Consider the following 23,856-nt stretch of genomic DNA (forward strand, 5'->3'; position numbering starts at 1 on the left):
GTACCAAGTCTCTGAACTCTAGGTGCCAGACAAGTTTATGTCTGCTGGGCACTGCTGGAATTGGGATATGGAGAGAGTGCCCTTTATAGGACTATAATATATTTCCAGGTGAGGCTGAGGTGGGGGTAGCTCAAGGCTACCCTTATGAGATGAAGTTGGGTAGCCAGTTTGCTAGATGGCTAGCACTGTGCTGCCCCAATTTATAGATTTATATACACATACACAAAGCTAAGGAAAAGAGGTAGAAGAGGTTCACTCAGCTACAGTGCTGGTACATATTGTCTGGGACTCTGGTTATGTCTTTGTTGTCCCAGTGAGGAATTGGAGAACCAGCTCAGTGACTAATACTGGGAGCAGCTATGCACTGCTGGAACCGAGTACTGAAGAAATCACACAGTGCCAAGCAATGGAAAAACAGCACATTCTGTGGGAGTACCGCCAACAAGCCACACAGAAACCAGGAAGAGAAAACTGCCTCTCCCTCCAGTGTTCCTCTACCACCTCCACTGACAAGTCTTAATATTGTGCCAGCTGGAAAAAGAGAAATATTTACAGAGTCTAACACCATCATCATAGAACAGGCAAAAAGGAATTTGGAGCTAACAGATGGTAAATCAATAATGAGCCAGTCACTATTAGGGTGACTATTGACCATTCCTGCAAACCCAACTCTGAAGCTTTATCAAATACATCTCATGATAGTCCATCCAGGAAAATAAGGAAGGAAACATTTATCAATTGGATCTCATTTACCATTAGTCGATGTTTATCCTGTGAGTTGTTAATTCCCCTATACTTCTTCACATGTATGAATACCAAGGAAATACCTGAGAAGCCATAATCCCATTATGATCCCAGATAGAAGCTGAATTAAGCACATCAAGGTTAAGAATTTGTATTACTTTATCTAATACTCTGACTGTAATATATGTATATTGGAATGTGGAAAATTATAATAAATACTTTATAAGGCTCTTTTCTACAATTTTCTGCCTGCCCATGCTGATGACTATAGCTCTCACCTCTAGCACATCCACTTTTATATTAATCTGAAGACCAATTGATTATTATAGGCTTATGTAAATCAGTTCATTTACCTGTTGTTATGCTGTTTCAGGCTGAAGGTGTTTAACTAGATAGTATTTTCTATTCTGTCTCTGAAAATAATATGTCCTCCTATATATGCCACCAGAATTATACTTTTTATTTATTTGAAATTTTCAAAGTTGAGAGCTGAATAAAAATTTATACTTCTGATAACGAGGGTCTAAGGTATTAGGATGCTTGTGATTCTGGGCTTTTATTTATTTTTTATGAGATTAAATGCCTTCAATGGCCAATAAATGTGAAGAGACTTGATATAAGAGAATACTGAAATTATGAGTCAATGATAAATAGGGAAGCTTGTGACCTATCTAAATCCACTCACATTTACAGTAAAAGTAGACATTGTGATGAACAAACAGAACATACCTGTGGGAAGAATTCCACATAAGGTCTGTGATAGTATCAGATTGAGTCTACTAAGGCATACACTTATTCTTGGAGCCATACCTTGATATAGACCACCTTACCAATGTCTGAGACAGGCTCTCCTAAAAGCCTGCATCTGATGTAGGAACATTACCTCAAGAGTTCATTAAATCTATGACTGTGAGTCAGAGCCTGCTTTCTGCATTTCTTAGGGGAACCTGTTATTGACAAACCATGTTGAATCTAGAGAGTCATTGTTCTCAGGGGATTAGGTGCCTGTTAATTCTCAGGAGGATATGCGTATGGTAGGAAAGAGTATGAGGGTATATATAAGAATATGGATTCCCAACATGGTGCTGGGGCAGAGAAGTTACGGAACCTGAAGAGTTTGAAACTTTTCACCCTTGCTCTGATATAAGGAACCCAGGGGCCTGGTAGGTGTCCTAGAGACTTAAGTTGAATTTCCCTAAGATTATTTTATGTTTCCCAGTGAAAACTCTGTAATTTATAGAGATCAACTTTATGCCTTTGAAAAGGCTGGATGTAAAAATTCTTCACAGGTTGTCAAGCCTGAAGGATCAAACTGCATTTGGAACAGCATTGAGAGCTGAAAAGGTTAGGGTACATATGTGGGATGTGGTCTATCTTTGCATGATGAACACAGTTGAAAAGAAAATGTTATCTTTTTAGTACCATTTTTTTAGTACCTAAATTAGGTTGATAGCTTGTCAAGAAAGCCCTCAGATGTGGAATCTTAAAAATGACAATTTTGAGGAGACTTTTGAGCAAGAATGGATAAAAAATGTGTATCACTTTTCTCCCTCTGAATCTCACTGCACCGACAAGACAGAGTGTCAGCTGCACTATTGGAGTTTTTCTGGCTTAGAGCTGTTAAAAGGAGAGTCACCCAAAGTATGAATGATGCTGGTCCCAAGAACATGAGAAGAATCAAGCTCAAATACCAGAGATAAGAACCTGAATTGGTCACCAACCTAAAGGGTAGACATTAAACACCCAGGAGCAATAGCAAAGGAATCCAAGAACAGGAAAAGAAGGGCAAGAACTATGCCATTCTGAGCTGGGCCAGTAGCAATTGCATGGAAACAATGTGAGTATTTCAAGCACCTACAAAGGGCAACAGTGGTGTGTGCTTCATGTCAAGGAAACACTCACCACATATCAAAGGCTGAGACAAAAATGGATGCTCAGTACTGAAATTATGTTCTCCTCATCTAGCCTTATCACTTCTCCATATGACACATCCTACATACCACAAACTGTCAGAGACCCTATCTTGAGTCAAATGGAGGCAAAGGTCTTTCAAAATTTTGACAGCAGAGAGAAGAGCTAATAACTGTTCTCCCCTTCTTCATTGCTTTATATCTCTACCCTTCACCCTGTAATTTCTTCCATCTGGATGCAACTTCCTCTTTCTCCACCCTTGCCAAGAAATATTCCTTAACTCCCCACAAAAGGACCCATGCTTAAGCCTGGCCATTCCCTTCTCACCACTTATTATGGTCTACTAGCTGGCAACTCACCACCTAGAGGATGATAACTGGCATCAGAGTAGTCCTTCCTCTGCTCTCTGAGGTGATGTGCTCACTCAGACAGCCTCAGGCTACAGTTAATGTGCTGATGAATAATGCTTGGTCCTGGAGATCACTTGGAGGTTTATGGTTCAGGGAATGGTGTTGTATAAGACAATTTGGAGGGGGAAGAATTACAAGAATATAGAAAAGTTCAGAGCATTGCCCTGTGTTTTGCAATTCTTTTGGGAAAATTTAAAACATTTGTGTATTTGCTTCATATGTTATTGACTTCTTTTTAAGTGAAGAAAGATTACTCTTAAATTTCAAGTTCCCTTTGACCCATACTCCATTCCCACCATACTCATTATACTGTGATTGTTAGTGTCTGTGTGCATGTGCTTGTATGCATAATTTTTTAGTACAGGGGTCAAGAAACTTTTTCTATAAATGGCCAGAAAGTCAATATTATAGTCTTTTCAGGCCACATATTTGTCTGTCATATATACTTATTCTTCTTTTTAAAAATACTCTTTAAGTATATTTTTTAAACTCTCACAGGTTAAACAAAGCATGTGCTGAATTTAGTTCTGCATTTTTGTTTGCAAAACTCCGTGGTAGATCAATTTTATATTTTCACACACATGTACCATGAACAATAATATAAGAGGCTTCCTTTAACTCCTACTACTGCAGAATCTGTGATTTGTACAAGTATATGAACAATGACCACTTTCAGGATGTTATAGTTTTTCCAGGTTGCAATGTATTCCAACTTAGTTTACTTGATGCATAAATCTCAAGAAGTGTAGTCTTAATAAAAAAGCTTATTAAAATACTTTGTTGCTTCTAAGCTATTGCTTAAAAGTATATCATGGAATGAAGATAGACTTGAAGAGTATAAAGGTCTCAAATGAGTGTCATGAAGAACCTGTTTAAATCTACTCTGTATTTTTCTTTATATAGAAAAAGTTATATTACATTATTGCTTGATAACTAAGGATGAGCAATATTTAATTTAACTGACAACTGAACTTGTGTTCAGTAAATACAACTAAAAGAATTTCTAATTATTATTGATGTTATTTATCTGCTAGGAGCATATAAATGAGAGACCTATTTGTGATGTTTGCTCTCAATACCTCAGAAGTTGAAATCTCCACCTTCCTGTTGATTGGAATCCCAGGGCTTGAGCATGTGCACATTTGGATCTCCATCCCCATCTGCTTCATGTACCTCCTGGCCATCCTGGGCAACTGCACCATTCTATTTGTTATCAGGACAGAGCCTTCTCTGCATGAGCCTATGTACTATTTCCTCTCTATGCTGGCCCTATCTGACCTGGGCTTGTCTTTCTCTTCTCTTCCCTCCATGATGAGAATCTTCTTGTTCAATGCCATGGAGATTTCTGCTGATGCATGTATTGCCCAGGAATTTTTCATCCATGGATTCACAGACATGGAATCCTCAGTGCTTCTAATCATGTCCTTTGATCGCTTTCTAGCCATTCGCAACCCCCTGAGGTATAGCTCTATTCTTACCAGCTCCAGAGTTTTGCATATTGGACTGACATTTGCTATTAAAAGCATTCTACTAGTTCTTCCTCTTCCTTTCACTTTAAAGAGACTCCAATACTGTAATAAACGCCTGCTTTCACACTCCTACTGCCTCCACCAGGATGTGATGAAACTGGCCTGCTCTGACAATAGGGTTAACTTTTACTATGGTCTGTTTGTTGCACTCTGCATGATGTCAGACAGTGTGTTCATTGCAGTTTCCTATGTGTTCATCCTGAAGACTGTATTGGGTATTGCTTCCCATGGGGAGCGACTGAAAGCCCTTAATACCTGTGTATCCCACATCTGTGCTGTGCTCATCTTCTATGTGCCCATCATCACCTTGGCTACCATGCATCGCTTTGCCAAGCATAAATCCCCTCTGGCTATGATTCTGATAGCTGATGCATTCTTGTTGGTACCACCTTTGATGAACCCTATTGTGTATTGTGTAAAAACTCGGCAGATTAGAGTAAAAGTCCTGGAAAAACTGAGTCTAAAGTCTAAATGATGGGGCAGAGGTGGAAGTTCCATTTTTTCTACAATAAAGTGTCTTAGGATCAGGACAATATTTCTTTCAAAGAGAAAATATTTTCTTTTACCTCATAGTCCTTAAGTTACACTAATTAGTCAATCAATAAATTAATCCCTAAAAGCTATCCAACATACCACAGCATATCTGCTTTTAAGGAAGAGGAAGCCTGTATTTCAGAGACTAGGTAGGAATCTTTTTGTTATTGTTGGGGAGGGATTTATGGTACCTATCTTTAGGTATGAATGATGAGCAAGAATCCAGAGAAACTTCTAAGGAAAAAAACTATGATGAATGGCCCTAAACTGTGACTGGTAGAGCTCTGCAAGTTTCTGGAGCCATTTAGAATCGTTATATTTGCTTGCCTTACTTGATTCTTATTTGTGATTTACATTAAGCCCTTAATAATATGTCTAAGTTGATTTATATATCTTCCTTGCTACTCAAAGAGTGGTACACTGCTCAGCAGGAGCAGCATCACCTGGAAAGTAACTAGAATTGCAGAATATCATGCCCTGATGCAGGCCTACTAAGTCAGAATCTGTATTTTACCAAGATCTTAGATGATTGGTATGTACACTAATGCTTGGGGGAAAAAAAACTTGTGGGGGGTAATGTGAAAGGAGAACCTAGAGAGTGTGTCTTCTGCTGAAGCCAAATGGAGGGAAAATTGTAGGAAGAAATTACAACTGGGCATTGGCATTTGGCAACATTTCTAGTAAAGGCAAGGGGCTGAGTCCTTGGGGTACAATGGATAGAGACTCAGAGGCATCTTTCATATCACACACATGTCTCTCTCACTGACTACATTATGAATTTCCACCAGGAAAGAGTTGTGAGTTATTTGACTTTAAAAGTCTCCTCACAATAAATACCTTGTTCAGAGTATGTGCTTAGTAGATGCATATCAATTTGAAGTAAAAGAATAGTCCAAAGTTTTGCTGGGGTGGTGATTCAGGGGTGAATCAGGTGGTCATCATCTAGACTCAACTCACCTCTGCATTGTCTGCACCTCTTACCAGGAAGCTAATTTAGACAGGGAATATAAGCACCCTTTGTAAGAGACAGAGAATTTAGGGCAGCCCATAATACCATTAAGTACCAGTAACTGTCAGGCCACAACACAGAATCTGCACCACTGTGGCCAGACATCCAAATGACTTTCTTATCTGAGGCTCCTGGGACCCACCTGTCACTTCCTGGTCTTGTAAATGGAGACAGATTAGAGTGTTTCAAGGATATCCTAATGCGAAAGTGTCAACAAAGAAGCTTTAGGAGCTATGAGAACTATGCCATCTTTATTTAGGGGATTAAGATCCAGGATTTCTGCTAATCAAGAAGATATAATGTAGCTCCACAGTGGGGATTTAGAAGCCAACAAATAGAAGAAAGAGTTAAAAGGCCCTATCAGGGATGACATGTCCTCTTTCTATTGTGATAACTTACTCCTACCAGGGAGGTGGTCAGAGGTATAGAAAGGCTCAAGACTCAGCCAGGAAACGAGTCCTCTAATTTCACCTCTTCCATTTCCTGTCTATGTGGTCTTGAGAAAATTATTTTATATGTGTTGTATATTATGATAGATTTCATAGGTACTTTGATATTAAAAAACAATTCCAAAAAATAAAAAAATTATTCCTTCTTTCTGCATTGCATGGGCTAATATGTTAATCTTCTTCAAAGCCATAAAATCCAAATATGGTCTTCAGACAAATTTATTTAGACAAGATAGCATTTAGTTGAATTCATATAAAAATAGATATTTATAAGTTATCTTAAATGTAGGAAGATATGGTACATGAGGTCTACATTTCCATGTGGAAACACCCATTAAGAACCCACTTAGAAGTCCACATTATCACAGTTTGAGGATGGGCTTGCTCCACTTATTGCTATTATTACTTTGTTCTTCTACATATTTGAACTTATGATCCCTGTTATGAATTCCTTTTTTTGTATTTTTTTATTGGAGTTTGATTTGCCAACATATAGCATAACACCCAGTGATCCCTCTTATGAATTCTTACTTGCTTTCTCATTCTGTCTCTTTCACACACACACACACACACACACACACACACACACACACACATTCTGGCTACAGGTCTGTTTAGCAGTAGGACCAACCCAGAGACCTGAATTTTGCGATGCTTTTCCTGGTTTTTGGTTTCTGCCAATCCCATGTAGCACTGTTACATTTTGTTTACAATTATAAACATTCCTGCTAATCCCTCAACCCCCTTGTGTGAATATTTTCCCTCAAATCTGTCATGTAATTGCAGAGAGATCCATGTGCACTGATTGACCAAAAGCGATAATATCGACTATGGGACACTTGAAGACTGACATGATTGAGTGGATGTAACTATGGCCAGAGAGAGTGTGAAAGAGAGAGTTCCAAGTTGCCTTGTACTAGTAAACACATGAAGTCACAGGTGGTTTTGGGTTTAATCTGTCTCCTGCTGATTTACAAAGGTCCATGCAAAAGTAATTTCAGTCAATCCCAAATTCGGCTGAACTTGGAATCAATAAATTGAGGTGGTATGAGCTGAAAGAATCTTCCAACTGTAAAGTTATTTATTTTCATTGAATATGCATACAAGGTTTAAATATAGTGATTTTTAACTTCATTAATTCCAAAATAACTATCATTTATTAACTATATCTTATGTTCAGACACCTTGATAAAGGGACTTAATTTCAGGGAGCCTGGGTGGCTCAGTCAGTTAAGTGTCTGCCTTCAGCTAAGGTCATAATCTTGGAGTCCTGGGATCAGCCCCATGTGGAGCTCCCTGCTCAGTGTGGAGTATTCTTCTCTCCCTACCACTTCCCCCTTCCCCTGCTTGTGCTCTCTATCTCTCAAATAAATAAAATCTTTTTTTTAGAAGGGCCTTGATTTTCATGCAAACTTTATTATACCTTTTTTGTAAACATAAGAAAAACTGTTGACAAATTTCTCAGGAAGTAGTACAGCAAGAATTCAAAACTAGGCCTATGTGACTTCCAACTATTTTTTTTAATAATAAATTTATTTTTTATTGGTGTTCAATTTGCCATCATACAGAATAACACCCAGTGCTCATCCTGTCAAGTGCCCCCCTCAGTGCCCGTCACACATTCACTCCCACCCCCCACCCTCCTCCCCTTCCACCACCCCTAGTTCGTTTCCCAGAGTTAGGGGTCTTCATGTTCTGTCTCCCTTTCTGATATTTCCTACCCCTTTCTTTTCCCTTCCCTTCTATTCCCTTTCACTATTATTTATATTCCCCAAATGAATGAGACCATATAATGTTTGTCCTTCTTTGTGTACATCACTCCACTCTCAGTAAATAAAAGAGAAGCTGGAGGTCGGTGTCCTAGGGAGAAAGAAAGGGTAAACTTTGGGAGAAGCAGGGTTTCTCAGAAACTCATTCCTGGTGCCTCAAGACAGACCAGGATGTCTCTCCATTCAATAATTTTAAAGAAGTATTTTGTAGCAGGGGCTTTGGATTAAGCAAATTTGAATTAAATGCTGCCTTTGCAACTAATTTTATATATTTTAGGAATTCTTAAATTCTCTATTTCAGTACTCTCATTTGTGAAATGGAGAGACTAAGTATCTAATTTAATAAGAGAATGTATAATATGCCTTAGAGAGAAGCTTGGTATGAGATGAGAATATAACTAACTGTTCCTGCCTTCCTAGAGTATATCGTGACATATTGTATGCTCTTGTTTTGGAACTAGGTGGATTCAATTTGCTACTTTTCACTTAAAATGTCTTCTTCTATAATCACAAGAGAATAAAGATGTTTCAATATCAGAAATTGAATAACACATTAAAGCAGACAATTATAGGGGTGCGTGGGTCGCTTAATCTTTTAAGCTGCTAGCTCTTGGTTTTTGCTTAAGTCATGATCTCAGGATCCTGGAATCAAGCTCTGGGTTGGGCTCCATGCTCAGTGGTGAGTGTGTGTGGGGTGGTCTCTCTGCCTCTCCCTCTGCCTCTCTCCCCTCTCATGTTTGTGCTCTCTTTCTCCCAAATAAATAAATAAATCTTTTTTTGTAAAGCAGACAATTATATTAATGGGTGCTGAAAAAGCACTTAATAGGATTCATTGAATAAGCTTATTAAAATCAATAAAATTGGAATACATATATATATTATTTAAATATTGAAAGTTTACTCAAAGATCTAGCAGCCAACCGCTGTTCTAATAGGTGAAACATTAATGTCACTTCTGTTAAAATAAAACATAAGATTTGAATGTTCACTTTCATTCTTAATATTTCATAGTCCAATAAATTACATAAGTAAAATGAAATAAATTGTATGAATAGTAGGGAAAAGTTACCAATCACCTATTTTTACTTACATATGCTAAATACAAATAAAATCCAAAAATAAAAATCTACTGTAATTCATATGATAACTTGGTAAAACATATATTAATGCAAGATAAAGATTTTTTTCTCAGTATAGCATTATGTACATGGAAATAGAAATAGGGAAATATTTTATTTATAAGAGCAACAAAATCATACATTTTAAAACTATAAAATATTTAATGCAAATAATTTTGTTGAAAAAAATTTAAAAGGTGTTAATAAGTGAAAAATCTATCATATATCCTTGGATGTGAAGCTTATCATCATAAACATTGATTCTCTCACATTTGATCTACAAAAATAATATTTCTTATTATTCCAAAGCTTTTGTTTGTTTTATGAGAGGAGGATCACCTTATACAAGTTTAACTAAGTCAGAGTATGAGGCTATACTAATAGATCAATGATATGTGATTATATACATGACAGGTATATATCAAAATCTATGAAAAGGTCTGTAAAGCAATGTACACACACACATACACATAGAGTGTCATCATATGTTTCTGTCGTTTCATTTCTCTGCTGTGTAGCTGTTTAACTCTTCCAGTTTCCTCAATTATTGGGGTATAGATGTGGTGAGGAGACTAATAAAAACAAAACAACAACAGACACACATTTGGTGATTGTGACAAGACCTAGATCCTGGCCTCTCTATGCCATGGATCTGTAGTATAACAATGGGTAGACCACTGCCATTTTCTGGAGCTTGTCAGCTTTCCTTAATATACACATGCACACTTGTAAGGACAGGCAGATGTCATCCATGTATATGTGTTTATGTGTCCCTGAGTGACCATTTCATGCATGATTAACTTGGCAAACTGAGTTCTTATTATGGAAACCTTTGTATCATGTAGCCTTGAGCCACCAAATGTGGAGGGGCATCCTTTTCATTGAACACAACCCACCTTCCTGGGCTGTAACCTCTTGAGTATTCTCTCTCTAATCTCCTTCATCTTGACACTATAGAGAATGGGGTTTATCAATGGAGGAAGCAGGAAGTGGATATAGGAGAGAAGAGTATGGGCAGGCTGAGGTATTGGCACCCTGAGACGGTCAATGAGAGCCAGAAAGATCATGGGCATGTAAAAGAGGAGCACAGCAGAGAGATGGGCAGCACAGGTTTGACCAGCCTTCCAGCGATCCTCACTGGATCCCAAACCTTGCAACACCCTGCCAATTAGGCCATAGGAGAAGAAAATAAGCAGGGGATCTAATCCCATGGCTGACAGAACCACAAAGAGGCTATAGAATGCACCCCAAGCTCCTGGACAGGCCAAATGGGCTATATCTGGGTGCAAGCAGTAAGAATGGGTCAGAACCTGTGGGTGGCAGTAGGGCATGTGAGCCAGGAGGAATGGCAGGGGCAGGTGGAGACCCAAGCATCGGAAGGCTATAGCCAGGCCAATCTTGCTAATGACATCATTGGTGAGAAGTGTTGGGTAGTGGAGAGGGCGGCAGATGGCTAGTGCTCGATCTAAGGCCATGGCAAGCAAAACAGAGGACTCCATGACAGAAAAGACATGGACAAAGAACATCTGCAGGAGGCAAGCTGAGGCAGGGACAGCATGGACGCCAGCAAGGGCAAGACCCAGCAGGGTGGGCATCAGGGCTGTGGCCAAGCCAACATCAGACACACTCAGCAGGAAGAGGAAGAAGTACATTGGGCGGTGCAGGGTGGGATCCAGGGCAATGATCCAGAGGATAGTACCATTGCCCAGGGCAGAGAGAAGGTAGATGGTGATGAGTGGTATTGTCCACCAGGAGGGTACAGCTGACAGACCTGGCATGCCCACCAACAGGAAGGTGGGGGCCATTGAAGTGTTATTGTGGACTGCCTGGTTGAATGTTGACATAGTTCAGGATCCCACTTTGAACTCTGGAACCTGAAAACTGATGGGAAAGATTATTTGGTATTCTGACACATTTGCATGATGCCATCTAAAACAGCCTGCCTCCTCCTTCCCCAGCCCCCAGCACACACATTCTCTCCCTGCATGCACATATGTTCTAGTAGCTATGCCATAGTCATCTCTTGTCTTGACAATTTTTCTAAAGTTGTCCTTAAATCTGTTTCTCTCCCTTGTTTCCTCACTTTCCTTTAACCCTGCCTTTTCTTGTAACTTTATCCTAACTTATGTCCTGCCATCAATGGCAAACACATGTGAGAGGGTCTATACTCCTATAAACATCTTTTCTGCACTCCCCTTCCCCAACCCCAGACATTCTGACTTCAGTGCTGCTTTAACACACTCACATTTCAGTGTGCTTTAAGTGCTCTCTTTAAAGAGAATATCAATTACCCTGTCGTACTAAATCAAAGAGCACTCATTTTCCTATACTGATATATTTCTCAATGAGCTTTGGCTGTTTATAAATCCATTTTCTCCTTTTCTAATTCTACCTCTCAGAAGTTAAATGCTAAATTCACCTTGCTATGTCCCATCAAAAGTATATCTTGGCAATTTTGAGGGATCTTTATTTGGGTATATTCTTTTGCTTTAGTGGTCTTACCTATTCTCATGACTTAAACTTTGTAAATTGATGAATCACAAACATATCCCTTAGATCATTCTATATTCATCTCACCCTTGCAGTCTCTACTCTTCTCTTATGTCCCATTTATTTTATTTCTTATTTTTTAAAGATTTTATTTACTTATTTGAGAGAGAGTGCAAGAGCAAGAGCGAGAGTGAGAGTGAGAGAGAGAGAATGAGCAAGGGAAAGGAAAGAGGGAGAGGGAGAAGTAGACTCCCTGCTGAGCAGGGATCCCAATGCAGGGCTCCATCCCAAGACCCTAAGATCATGACCTGAGCCTAAGGCAGACGCTTAACCAACTGGCCACTCAGGCAGCCTTGCCACTTTTATTTAAAATTCAAATAATCCAGAACAGATCTTCACAAATGCATCTTAAAACCTCTTCCAGTTTCCTTAGTTAAGAGTGGTAGGGAAATTATACATATATATATATATATTATATATAATTGATATATATATCAATTGATATATATATCAATATATATATATCACACACATATAAATGTAAACACATTTATATAAATGTATATATATGTGTGTGTATATATACATATACATATACATATACATATACATATACATATATATATTCAACTCATGCTAGGAGTACAGTGTGACCTTGAGTCTAAAGTTAGACAAAGATATCATGGAGAACTATAAACATACCTCTAAGTAAATAGATATAAAAATATTAACGTAATAGCAAATCAAATTTAGCAACATGTAAAAAGAATTATATAAGTGCAGCTTATCCCATAAAGGCAAGGTTGGTTTTACATTTTAAAATCAGTTACAGGGGCAGCCCGGGTGGCTCAGCGGTTTAGCACTGCCCTCAGCCCAGGGCCTGATTCTGGGGACCCGGGATTGAGTCCCATGTCAGGCTCCCTGCATGGAGCCTGCTTCTCCCTCTGCCTGTGTCTCTGCCTCTCTCTCTGTGTCTCTCATGAATAAATAGATAAAATCTTTAAAAAAATAAAAAAAATCAGTTACAATAATATGTCATATTAATAGAATAAAGACCAAAAACATCACAGTCATCTCAATAGACACAGAAAAGGAATTCATCAAAATCCTATAGTCATTCATGATAAAAATTCTTCACAAAATAGAAATCGAAAGGAATTCCTCAATCTGGTAAAGGGCATCTGTGAATAAACCTACAGCTAACATCATACTTGACTGTAAGATTTACAATGAGGAAGTTATTTGCTTTTACCACTTCTATTTTGTACTGAAGATTCTAGGTAATGCATGAAAGAAAACAAATTAAAATATCTACTTTAGTAAGGAAGTTATAAAATGATCTGTACTCACAGATGGCATGAACCTATGTAAAAATTCTACTAAGTAGTAGAAAATTTAGTAGTAGAAAAACTACAAAAACTAATCAATGAGTTTAACAAGGGCACTGGATACAAAGTCAAGATACAAATATCAATTGTATGTTTATAAATAGCAATGAGCAATCTGAGAATAAAATTAAGAAATTAATTTTAGGATCCCTGGGTGAGTCAGCGGTTTGGCGCCTGCCTTCGGTCCAGGGTGTGGTCCTAGAGTCCCGGATCGAGTCCCACGTCAGGCTCCCTGCATGGAGCCTGCTTCTCCCTCTGTCTGTGTCTCTGCCCCTCTCTCTCACTGTGTCTCTCATGAATAGATAAATAAAATCTTTTAAAAAAGAAACTAATTTTATTCACAATAGCATCAAAAATTTTTAAATAGGAATAAATTTAACCAAAAAATATATTATTATATACTAGAAAATATGAAATAATGCTGAGACAAATTAAAGAAGCTCAAAATAAATGGAAAGATATTCCATACTTATAGACTGGAAGACTTAATACAGTTAAAATATTTATAAATAAGGAATATTTATGTGGAATATTTATAAATATTCCTCCAAATTACCTGTAGTTTCAATAATATCCCTAATGAAGGGCCAGCAGCCTTTTCTGTGGAAACTGATAAGCTTATCCTAAAGTTTATATGGAAATTTTTTGGAACTAGAAGAGCCAAAATGATTTTGAAAGAGAAAAAACAAAGTTGGGAAAGTTACACTACCCAACTGCCAAACATACTAAGTAAGACAGGGCGTAAAGACAAACATACAGACGTGTGGCATAGAATAGAGAGCCTGGAAATAAACTTATGCATATAAATATAATCTACTGATTTTCAACAAGGATGCCAAGAATATGCAATGAAGAAAGGAAAATTTCCTTAAAAATTGGTGTTGGGAAAACTGATATCCATATGCAAAATAATTAAATTATACTAGTATCTTATACCACACATAAAAATAAATTAAAAATGGGTTAAAGATATAAACATAAGACCCGGAACTGTAGGAAAAAAATATAAGAGAAAAGTTTTGTGACATTGGAATTAGCAGTAATTTCTTATACATGACATCAAAAACATGGATAATAGAAGCAAAATTAGACAAATTAGACTACATTAAACTTAAAAACTTCTGCACAGTAGAGGAGATAGTCAACAGAGTGAGAAGCCAACCTACAGAATAGGAAAAAATATTTGCACATTATATCTGATAAGGGTTTTTTTTAAGATTTTATTTATTTATTCATGAGAGACACAGAGATGTAGAGACATAGGCAGAGGGAGAAGCAGGTTCCCTACAGGGAGCCCGATGCAAGACTTGATCCCAGGACCCTGAGACCACTACCTGAGCCAAAGGCTGATGCTCAACCACTGAGCCACCCAGGGGCCCCCTGATAAGGGTTTAACATCCAAAATATATAAGACACTCTTACAACTCAATAACAAAAACAACTCAGTTTTAAAAAGGCAAAGGAACTAAATAGACGTTTTTCTAAAGAATACATACAAGTATATGGAAAGATGCCCAACATCATTAACCATCAGGGAAATGCAAATCAAAACCATAATTAGGTATCACCTCACACCTGTTGGTTAAAATGGCTATTAGAAAAACAAATAATAAGAGTTGGCGATGATGGAATAATTGGAACCCTTATAACTTGTTATGCTTAGTTATGTAAAATGATGCAGCCACCATGGAAAACAGTATGGTGCTTCCTCAAAAAATAAAAATAAAAATAGCTTTATCATATGATCTAGCCATCCTGCTTCTGGGTGTATATCCAAAAGAATTGAAATCAGGATCTTGAAGGGTATCTGCACTCCTATATTTACTGTAGCATTCTTCACAATAGCTAAGATATGGAAATAATCTAAATGTCCATGAACAGATGAATAGATAAAGAAAATAGGGTGTATACATACAATAGAATGTTATTCAGCCATAAAAATGCAGGAAATCCTGCCATATGCTGCAATGTGGGTGGATCTAGAGGACATTATGCTAAGTGAAATAAACTTTGTTGTTACAGAAGGACAAATACTACTTGATTTCCACTTGTATGAGATATATAAATAGTCAAACTTAAAGAAACAGAGAAGAGAATGGTGGCTTCCAGGATCTGAGGTGGGTGGAGACAAGGAATTACTGTTCAATGAGTATAAAGTTTCAGTTATGTAAAATGAATAAGTTCTAGAGCTCTTCTGTACAACGTTGTGTCTATAGTTAACAACTTAAAATTTTGTTCAGAGGTTAGAGCTCATGTTAAGTGTTCTTACAACAATACAAAAATCACAACAACAACAAAATCTTATAACAATAGTACTATATAGGGTTTGAAAGATAAGGGAAAGAATCGGACAGAGTGATCCAGAATGGAACATTTGCAACTTACATTACTGAAAAAGGTTTAAATTTGAAATATTTAAGGAACTACAAATAAATAAGACAGAGTTGGGCAATCTAATGCAAAATCTAGCAAAATATGAGATGTGATTTTATATAAGGGTATATATAAATGCTAAACAAATGTATAATAAAAGCAATCTCAGTGGTTACTAAGAGAACATATTTAAAATATGTCCATATTTAAAATTTACATATTTTAAAAATTATAAAACATTTTTTTTACCTGTCATGTGAGATAAATGATAACATTTGATAAGATTATATGCTGGAAAAGATATTAAAAGACTGCCCTTAATCAAGTCTATTGACATTATAAAATTTTGTAGGTCTTTTGGGACCATTTTTTGTACATTTCATTAAAATAAGAAATTTACTTAATTTGGCAATTCTAGCTCTTGAGAAAGACCCATATGCATGAAGTGACAAAATATTTTTGTTTTTAAGAGGAAAAAGTAGAGTTCTTCATAATTCTTATACTAATTCTGATAACTAATCAGAGAAATGGTCATGGTGCATAGTAGTCTCAACAGTTAAGAATGAAAATATATTCTTGAGTTTAAAAATATACATAATATCCATTATGGTATCATATATGTTTTAAAAGCCTCCTAATCTATCCCCAGATAGCTACATTTGTGCATAAGTGCCTAGAAGTCCTAGATAGATATGCATTACTTGATTTGATTAAAGTAATAATGTCTGGGGCAAAGGGACTACTACTGAATTGAGTTTAGGATTCAAAGATGACTGGCCTTAACCTCAACACTTTATTTTTCTTGGAAAGATATATTCTTATATCAAATGAGTAACTATAAATAACTTGGTAAACTCCACCGTCTCATCTCAAACTTTACTTCTCTATCCACTTCCACTCATCAACAGTGTTTTGGGTTTTGCAGAGGCTTTTGTTTGTATTATCCCAATTGTTTTCCTTGTTGCCAGTTTTTCAGCCTTCCAGACTTTCCTCCAATATAGATGTCACAGAGTTATTTCTAAAATGCATTCTGATAACATAGCTGTGGCATCTTTCCTTACTATCTGATATTACACAGCTTTAAAATAAAGGCCATACCTTTATTTGTCATAGGAACCTCTTTGCCATCTTGCCCCAAACAACCTTTTTTACTGCTTAACTCATTTTTATTCTATGTCTACACATACATTTTTAGCCTTCTAGACCTACTGTGATTCTTCAGATATGTCATTAATTTTCACACATTCAAAAATACATTTTATAAGTAGGATGTCGTCCTCTCTCATATATATCATGAAATTCCAACTCAGATATTGTTCCTCTCTTCCTGGAACACTGCTGACCACCTTTTCTCAAACAGGCTCTGGGACAGATTATTTACCCTCTCCTATCACACAGTATTGCACTCTCTGATATGGCTCTTGTCATTTTCAATTATTAATATTTCTTTCTGTGCCTTCCTCAATGGACTGTTAACTTCCTCAAGAGATAGTTCTTTATTTTATTCATTGTTGTAATCTAGTTCTTGGTTTATATTAAACTTCACAAAGATGTGCTTCTTAAACCTCTTATACTACTATTTTACACATTTGCAATTCTTTTCTCCTCTAAATTTTCTCCTGGATTTGATCCCTCTTTCTGAAATGCTTGCCTAGTTTTATTTTACCATTAACTGTCACTTTTCTCAAAATCTTCTCATCCATCTGTCATGTACACCTCATTAATTTTCTCTAAAATGTTATTCCTTTCTTCAGTGGAGTCCTTACTTTTCAACATGTTTCTACTCCCCACTGTCTTAGAGTCTGCCTCTGCCAGAGGTGTTTCACAGATGGATATTCTTTTGAATGGCTGGGCTTGCAATCCCAAAAACAGAGGCTTCTGCTGTATCTCACACATTCCACAGAACGTCCTTGCTCATTAAAAACAGGTCAGGTAGGTGGGTAGACTTGACAGAAGGCAAAGCAGAAAGAGGTTTAGGATAGACGCCTGGTGAAAAAAGCCTGTAAGGCTTTTGTGGGGGTATTTAAAGCTTCACAAGGGACCTTCATATTTCATAGGCCCACACATTCCCAGAATTTTGAAAGCATTCTCATATGTACCTAACTAGCATACAAGAAGCACATGAATTTTCTACCATTTACACTATTCCAACACAAAAAGATATTCACATTTTGTTGTTGAATACATTCCCACACATAACACAGACATATTTGCATGCACCCACACACGTGCACACACACAAACACACCCTTACCCAACTTGATATGCAGAAACACTTATGTAAAGAAGATTTATATTCATGAACAGAAATGTGTTTGAGGCAGATGCGTATTAAATTAACAGATATTCAAACAAAAATGTAACTTATAAACACATTCAGAGGTGCAGAAATATGCAAATACTTATTCCCTTAGAAGCAGTTCTGAATACCTTCTGATACAAATGCATGTATAAATGAAAAGGCTTATGGAAACAAAAGTGCCTGTAGGTGCACATATGTTATCTTATACGCACTCATTTCCACAAATTGTGAATGGCAAATGTTCTCTTTTTTAAAGGATTTTATTTATTTATTTGACAGAGAGAGAGAGTGAGCCTAGCAGGCAGAACAGCAGGCAGAGGGAGAGAGAGAAGTAGCTCCCCCAATTTCCAGGGAGCAGAGAGCCCAGTGCAGGGCTTGATTCAGGACCCTGGGATCATGATTGAGCAGAAAGCAGATGCTCAACTGACTGCGCCACCCAGGTGCCCCAGCAAATGCTCTTAATTAATATTTTGCCTCCTCCCACAATCACAGCTAGGTAAATTTAAAGATTCATTCTCCAGAATGTACATATGCAGCTAATGTGTAGCTCTTATCTCTTCACATACACAAATATTCATCAGATGTTCACAAACATCTTTTCAATATGCAGCCACATACATATATCTATATATATCAGAAATGCAGGGGATTGTAAACATACATCTTGAGTCATATTTTACATCACTCAATTAGGCATTGTTATTTTACTTCAAATATCTGATATGTTGCTCTAAAGATAAGTAAGCTCCCTTTTTCTCAAACTGAAATCTTGCTCTCTACAGATTTACTTGGGGTCATTATCACCAAAACATGTGTATAAATACCGAATGATGTTTCTGGGGATAAAACAAAAGTTTCATTCATTACCAGATTAGTTCCCTTCCATCTGAAAGACAAATCAAACAAGGATATTTGGTTATGGGGCAGATTTGATGCTGGTGCCATGGAGAGCTCTGAGCAGCCAAGTAGAGATGGCAGAGTAATATGAACACATTTGCTCACTTTACATTTGTGTCCTATACCTAGTCCTGGGAATTAGGGCCCTCACCGTAATTCTCCCCACTATTTACAAGACCAGCATTGAAGACTATATGTCAGACAGGTCTTTGGTTGCAAATGAATGCTGCAGTATTAGGATGGCCAATGTGTAAGTATTTATATCATCAGTTCCCTCAGAGGTGGCCCATCAGGGATAAAATGGAATAGAAGGAAATGGCTAAGAGAGTGGATTTGTCTCCAAAGACAATGATTGCCTCTCCTTATCCTGAGAGGCCCCTTTTGTCTCCACATTACCCTGGACTTTACTGAAAGAGCTATCTTCAATGCTGAGCACCAAGCAATCCCCTGAAAACAGGTGGTATATCCCATGGATAACCACTTAACAAAGTAGGAGATCAAATCAGGTACATTATGAGATATTGACATGGTAAGAGACCTATGCACATTGGGAACATAATGAAAACAAGCATAGCATGTGTGTGTGTGTGGGGGGGGGGGGTGACAAAACAATCTAGGGAAGAAGAATGGTTAGGTAAGCTATAGGGCCCGAATTTAGAAAATAACCTCCCATGTTCTTAGTCTCAAACCTTAGTGGATAGTTGGAATGTAAGACAACGATCAGTTCTGCTGCTCCCTATATTCACATTACTTCTCATGCTAAGTCTTTACTGGGGAGATAGAGCTTTGCCCTGAAGATGTGGGACAAAGGATCCTGACAGGTTATAGTTGGGCAAGATAAGTGGAAGATAGAAGATACCACAACTAAATTTTCAAGGTTCCTCCAAATTCCATCATTCAGAGGTTTTGGCCACCAGAAACTTAAAACTGCACTATGCAATTTGAAGACATCCCTTCATGATCTATTTGGTCAGCAAAGTCTGCTCCACATGACTTCCTAGTTCTAAAGTATGATTTGAAATATTCAGTCCCAATTCCAAATACTGCATGCCTGGTCATAATCCTTGGCTTTGCACTTACAGTTACCTCTCCCTTCTCTCTAGTTTTATATCTCAGGAAATGCCTTTCCTTACTAGAACGCAAATGCTCCCAGCTCCCACAGGCCTTCTATCGTATTGCTCCCTCCCAATGAATCACTCCCTCCCCTACTACTCTTTGCACACCTCTCGCATAAGCAAGTATGCTACTGGAACTCTCCCCATGCCTTCCTACTGCTCTGTGAGCTATTTTAAGACAAGAACTATCTTTTGCATTTTTCATCCCTATAATAACATCCTTCCATCACACATGAAATAAGTTTGTTGAATTACATGAGCTGTTTTAAACAGCTGGCTTAGACAAAAATTAGTCTCACCACCCAGATTCTGAGCCCCATAGCTCCCTGCCTTCTGCAAAGGGCACCGTGCTTTTCTGATCTCTCCACCTGCTCTGTCCCAATACTCCAGCCCCAATCTACCTTCCAACTCTTCAAAAATTGAAGTAACTTTCTGATTATATTCAAATTCTTTGCTCTATCTCCTTTCTGTCCTTCCAGGCACAGAAACAGAAACTTCCACACCTATTTCTCCCTCCCCTCTCTTTCTTGTTTCATTTCTCCACTTTCTTCCTCTCCACATTTATTTTATCACTCTCACCCTGAGTCTTATTGTCCTCCCCTCACCTGCTTCTCCGTTTTGCAGTTCACTCACCACACTTGGTTCTCACAGCGACCCTTACACATTTTGATGTTCTAGTGGACCGACTCAGATGTATTCTTTATGCAACCCTTATTGTGCCCCATCTGGGGGAGTGGGTGGGGTATGGGATACAAGAAAGGTGAGCACAGGTGTCCAGCCTCTTGTTGCTGAACCCCATGGGGAACCTCAATGAGAATGCTGTGGTTAGTTAAGGGTCGATTGCTTTGCCCAGAGGAAGCACCATAATAACCTTTGAACTGCAGTAGGAATGGAAGAGTCCCTCTATCCTTAGCATCCAATCCTATTCCCGTTAGCCTGTGAAGCAGGTTCCCCTCCACCCCATACTAGTTCTGAGCTCATAGTCCTGATCAGTCCTGATATCCTGTCTCACCCTGGCCTGTTTTCTCTTTGACCATTACCACAGCCTCTCCCCAGCCTTTTTTTCAGAGAGTAGATAATGAGCCCCAGAGAGTGCCCCAGGCTCAGTCCACAGGGACACCTTCTGGTTTTGTTGCCTGTTTCTGTTTTGACTAATTGCCCTTAGCCCAGTGGAGTACCACATGGTGCTAATGGCTCTGAGGTCACAGGTTCCATCTCTGCAGAGATCACTTAGTCATTTTGCTTTACATCTTCAGGCTAAGGGCTGAATCAATTCAAAGACTACCAGGAGTATAGAATGGCCTTTTTGTTAAAGTTTCATCTCCATCCCTGGCCACATGCACACAGCTATCCATAAAGTCAACTCTCTCTGAAATACAATGGCTAAGCTTGACTGGACCCCCTCCTTCTGGCCCAGTCATTTTGGCTCACTATCTTTCTCTCTCTCCTCTTCCCTCTTTCTTTTCTGTACTTTGTACTTTCTCATTCTCCCTGCCATTTCTTGTTCTTTATAGATGCCCTGTTTTCTGATGGATCAGGTATTGCCAGGTACCCCACTCCCCATGCCAGCTTGTAGCTTTTCCTTCACACCCTGGACATAATCAGCCCAAATCTCCATAAAAGCTAATTGTGTGCCATGCTGTCCACTGCTCCTCCCCTCCCAGAGAACTTTCAGGGTGCTTTTGTTCCTGTAATCCTTGCAGCAGACCTGGGTAACCAGATCCCAGCTCGTGGGTTTACCCAGCTCATCCTTATACTTCTACTCCCTTTCAGGAGATGGTGCCTTAATCTCTCTATTCCCAGGGCACAGCTACACTTCTCCTGGACTCAGGTTACCTTCCTCACACTCCTTCCTGCAATTCCAGCAGGTGCACTCTGTTGGACCTGGAAGCTGCCCTTTAACTCTGCAACTGAAGTTTAATCTCATGGTGAATGGAGCTGAAGACATTGACTAAATGAGTCTTAGCACCTCGAACACTCACAACTCCATAACTGGGTCCTGTCTCAAGCTCCCTGATCAGTTCGGTGAGCCATTCTATATCTTATGTTTCTACATTTGTGTGTGCAACTGTACACTTAAAGATGGTTAAGGTTCTTTGATTAGGCCATGGAACAAATGACAAAATTATCTGTATATTCCCTGACCAATCACGGAACATTTACTAAGTTCTCCGAGTCTCTATACTGCATTCCTACTATGTATATTATTCATGTCTCAGCTCCTGTTAATGCTGCATTCCCTTTGGTCTCCTGTTTCCTGTTGTCCCCTCTTCTTGTAAAGAATGTATCTTATTGGGACACCTGGATGGCTCAGTGGTTGAGCATCTGTCTTTGGCTCAGGTTGTGATCCTGAGGTCCTGGGAGCAAGTCTGGCATCAGGCTTCCCGCAGGGAGCCTGCTTCTCCCTTTGTTTATGTCTCTGTCTCTCTCTCTGTGTCTCATGAACAAATAAATAAAATCTTTAAAAAAGAATATATCTTATCATGTCATTTTCTGCTGCAGAATTTTTTTATTGCTTATCCTCTGCCCCTTAGATAAATGTGAAATTAGTAATAAGGCCACTAATATTACTATTTCCAATATTTTCTACTCTTACCACTAATTTTGCCTCACCCTGTAACCTGCAGTGTGGACATAGTGCATTGTCTCCTGAAAATGCCTCGAACTTTCTCACCTACGTGCTTTCACATTTGCTCTCTCTACCTGAAATATTCTTCCTAATAGCTCTGCAATCCAAATCCTAATGTTTCTCTAATACCTAGTCTAATTTCACTTCACAAGTTAAATTTCCTCTGTCCTCCCTGCACCCCACCAGCTAACAATGATCTTCCTAATTTTAAATACCTAATCTGGGTCTGAGCTCCTCAGAGCACACATAACACTTTAACTTCTCTTGTCATTATTTTAATATTAATTTCTTTTCTGAATCTCATATACACACAGATCTCCAAAACTTTTGATCTTACAAATATGAAACTCTATACTTATTAAACAATGACTCCATGTTTCCCTTTCCCTACTGCCCCTAGTAACCACCATTTTATTTTCTGTTTCTATGATTTTGACCTCTTTACATACCTCATGTAAGCGATATCTTACAATATTAAAAGGACATAACTCATATTTTTTTCATCACTCATATTTTTAACATTTCAATAGTAACTACTTTTTAGTGATGTTATTGACAATTATTAAAATGCTTTTTTTCCCCATAAAGTTAAAATTTACAAACTTTCTCTGGTGATACTTAATGCTATCCAAATAATGTTGAAGTCAATATTTGAGCTTTAGCCATTAATTCAAGAAAACTTTCATGATGTATTCTATATAGAGGCTCAAAACTACAGTTTTCATCATTAAGGAAATCAATAGTTACTCTTGATCAGATTTTTTCTATATATACATATCTTTAAAAAAGTATCAAAGGGGCCACTTGGGTGGCTCAGTGTTTGAGCATCTGCCTTTGGCTCAGGTAGTGATCCCAGGGTCCTGGATTGAGTCTCATATCAGGCTTCCCACAGGGAGCCTGCTTCTCCCTCTGCCTATGTCTCTGTCTCTCTCTGTGTCTCTCATGAATAAATAAGTAAAATCTAAAAAAAAGAAGAAGTCTCAATGAACCATTTGATGGATGAAGGGTATCATTACATATGGTTTTATTTTTAAAGTTTTTTAAAGATTTTATTTATTTATTTATTCACGAGAGACACAGAAAGAGAGGAGAGAGAGAGGCAGAAATCCAAGCAGAGGGAGAAGCAGGCTCCATGCAAGGATCCCGATGTGGTACTCGATCCCGGATTCTGGGATCATGCCCTGAGCCA

The 23,856-nt window shown here is 38.2% G+C and overlaps 2 protein-coding genes across 2 annotated transcripts; one reads left to right on the forward strand and one right to left on the reverse strand.

The window, feature by feature from the left end:
• The first annotated feature begins 4,127 nt into the window (after positions 1–4,127).
• Positions 4,128–5,069, forward strand: OR51A8 (olfactory receptor family 51 subfamily A member 8). Its single transcript, XM_038568844.1, has one exon. It carries the CDS (start codon positions 4,128–4,130, stop codon positions 5,067–5,069), a length of 942 nt encoding a protein of 313 aa, XP_038424772.1.
• A 5,282-nt stretch (positions 5,070–10,351) lies between these two features.
• OR51S1 (olfactory receptor family 51 subfamily S member 1) lies at positions 10,352–11,317 on the reverse strand. Its single transcript, XM_038569352.1, has one exon. It carries the CDS (start codon positions 11,315–11,317, stop codon positions 10,352–10,354), a length of 966 nt encoding a protein of 321 aa, XP_038425280.1.
• Positions 11,318–23,856: the final 12,539 nt, after the last annotated feature.

The sequence above is a fragment of the Canis lupus genome, chromosome 21, assembly GCF_011100685.1.
Source record: "Canis lupus familiaris isolate Mischka breed German Shepherd chromosome 21, alternate assembly UU_Cfam_GSD_1.0, whole genome shotgun sequence".
Taxonomy (NCBI): domain Eukaryota; kingdom Metazoa; phylum Chordata; class Mammalia; order Carnivora; family Canidae; genus Canis; species Canis lupus.

What these genes read in the sequence shown, in the direction of transcription:
- OR51A8 (XM_038568844.1), top strand. Translation starts at nt 4,128, where the DNA reads ATGTTTGCTCTCAATACCTCAGAAGTTGAAATCTCCACCTTCCTGTTG.
- OR51S1 (XM_038569352.1), bottom strand. Translation starts at nt 11,317, where the DNA reads ATGTCAACATTCAACCAGGCAGTCCACAATAACACTTCAATGGCCCCC.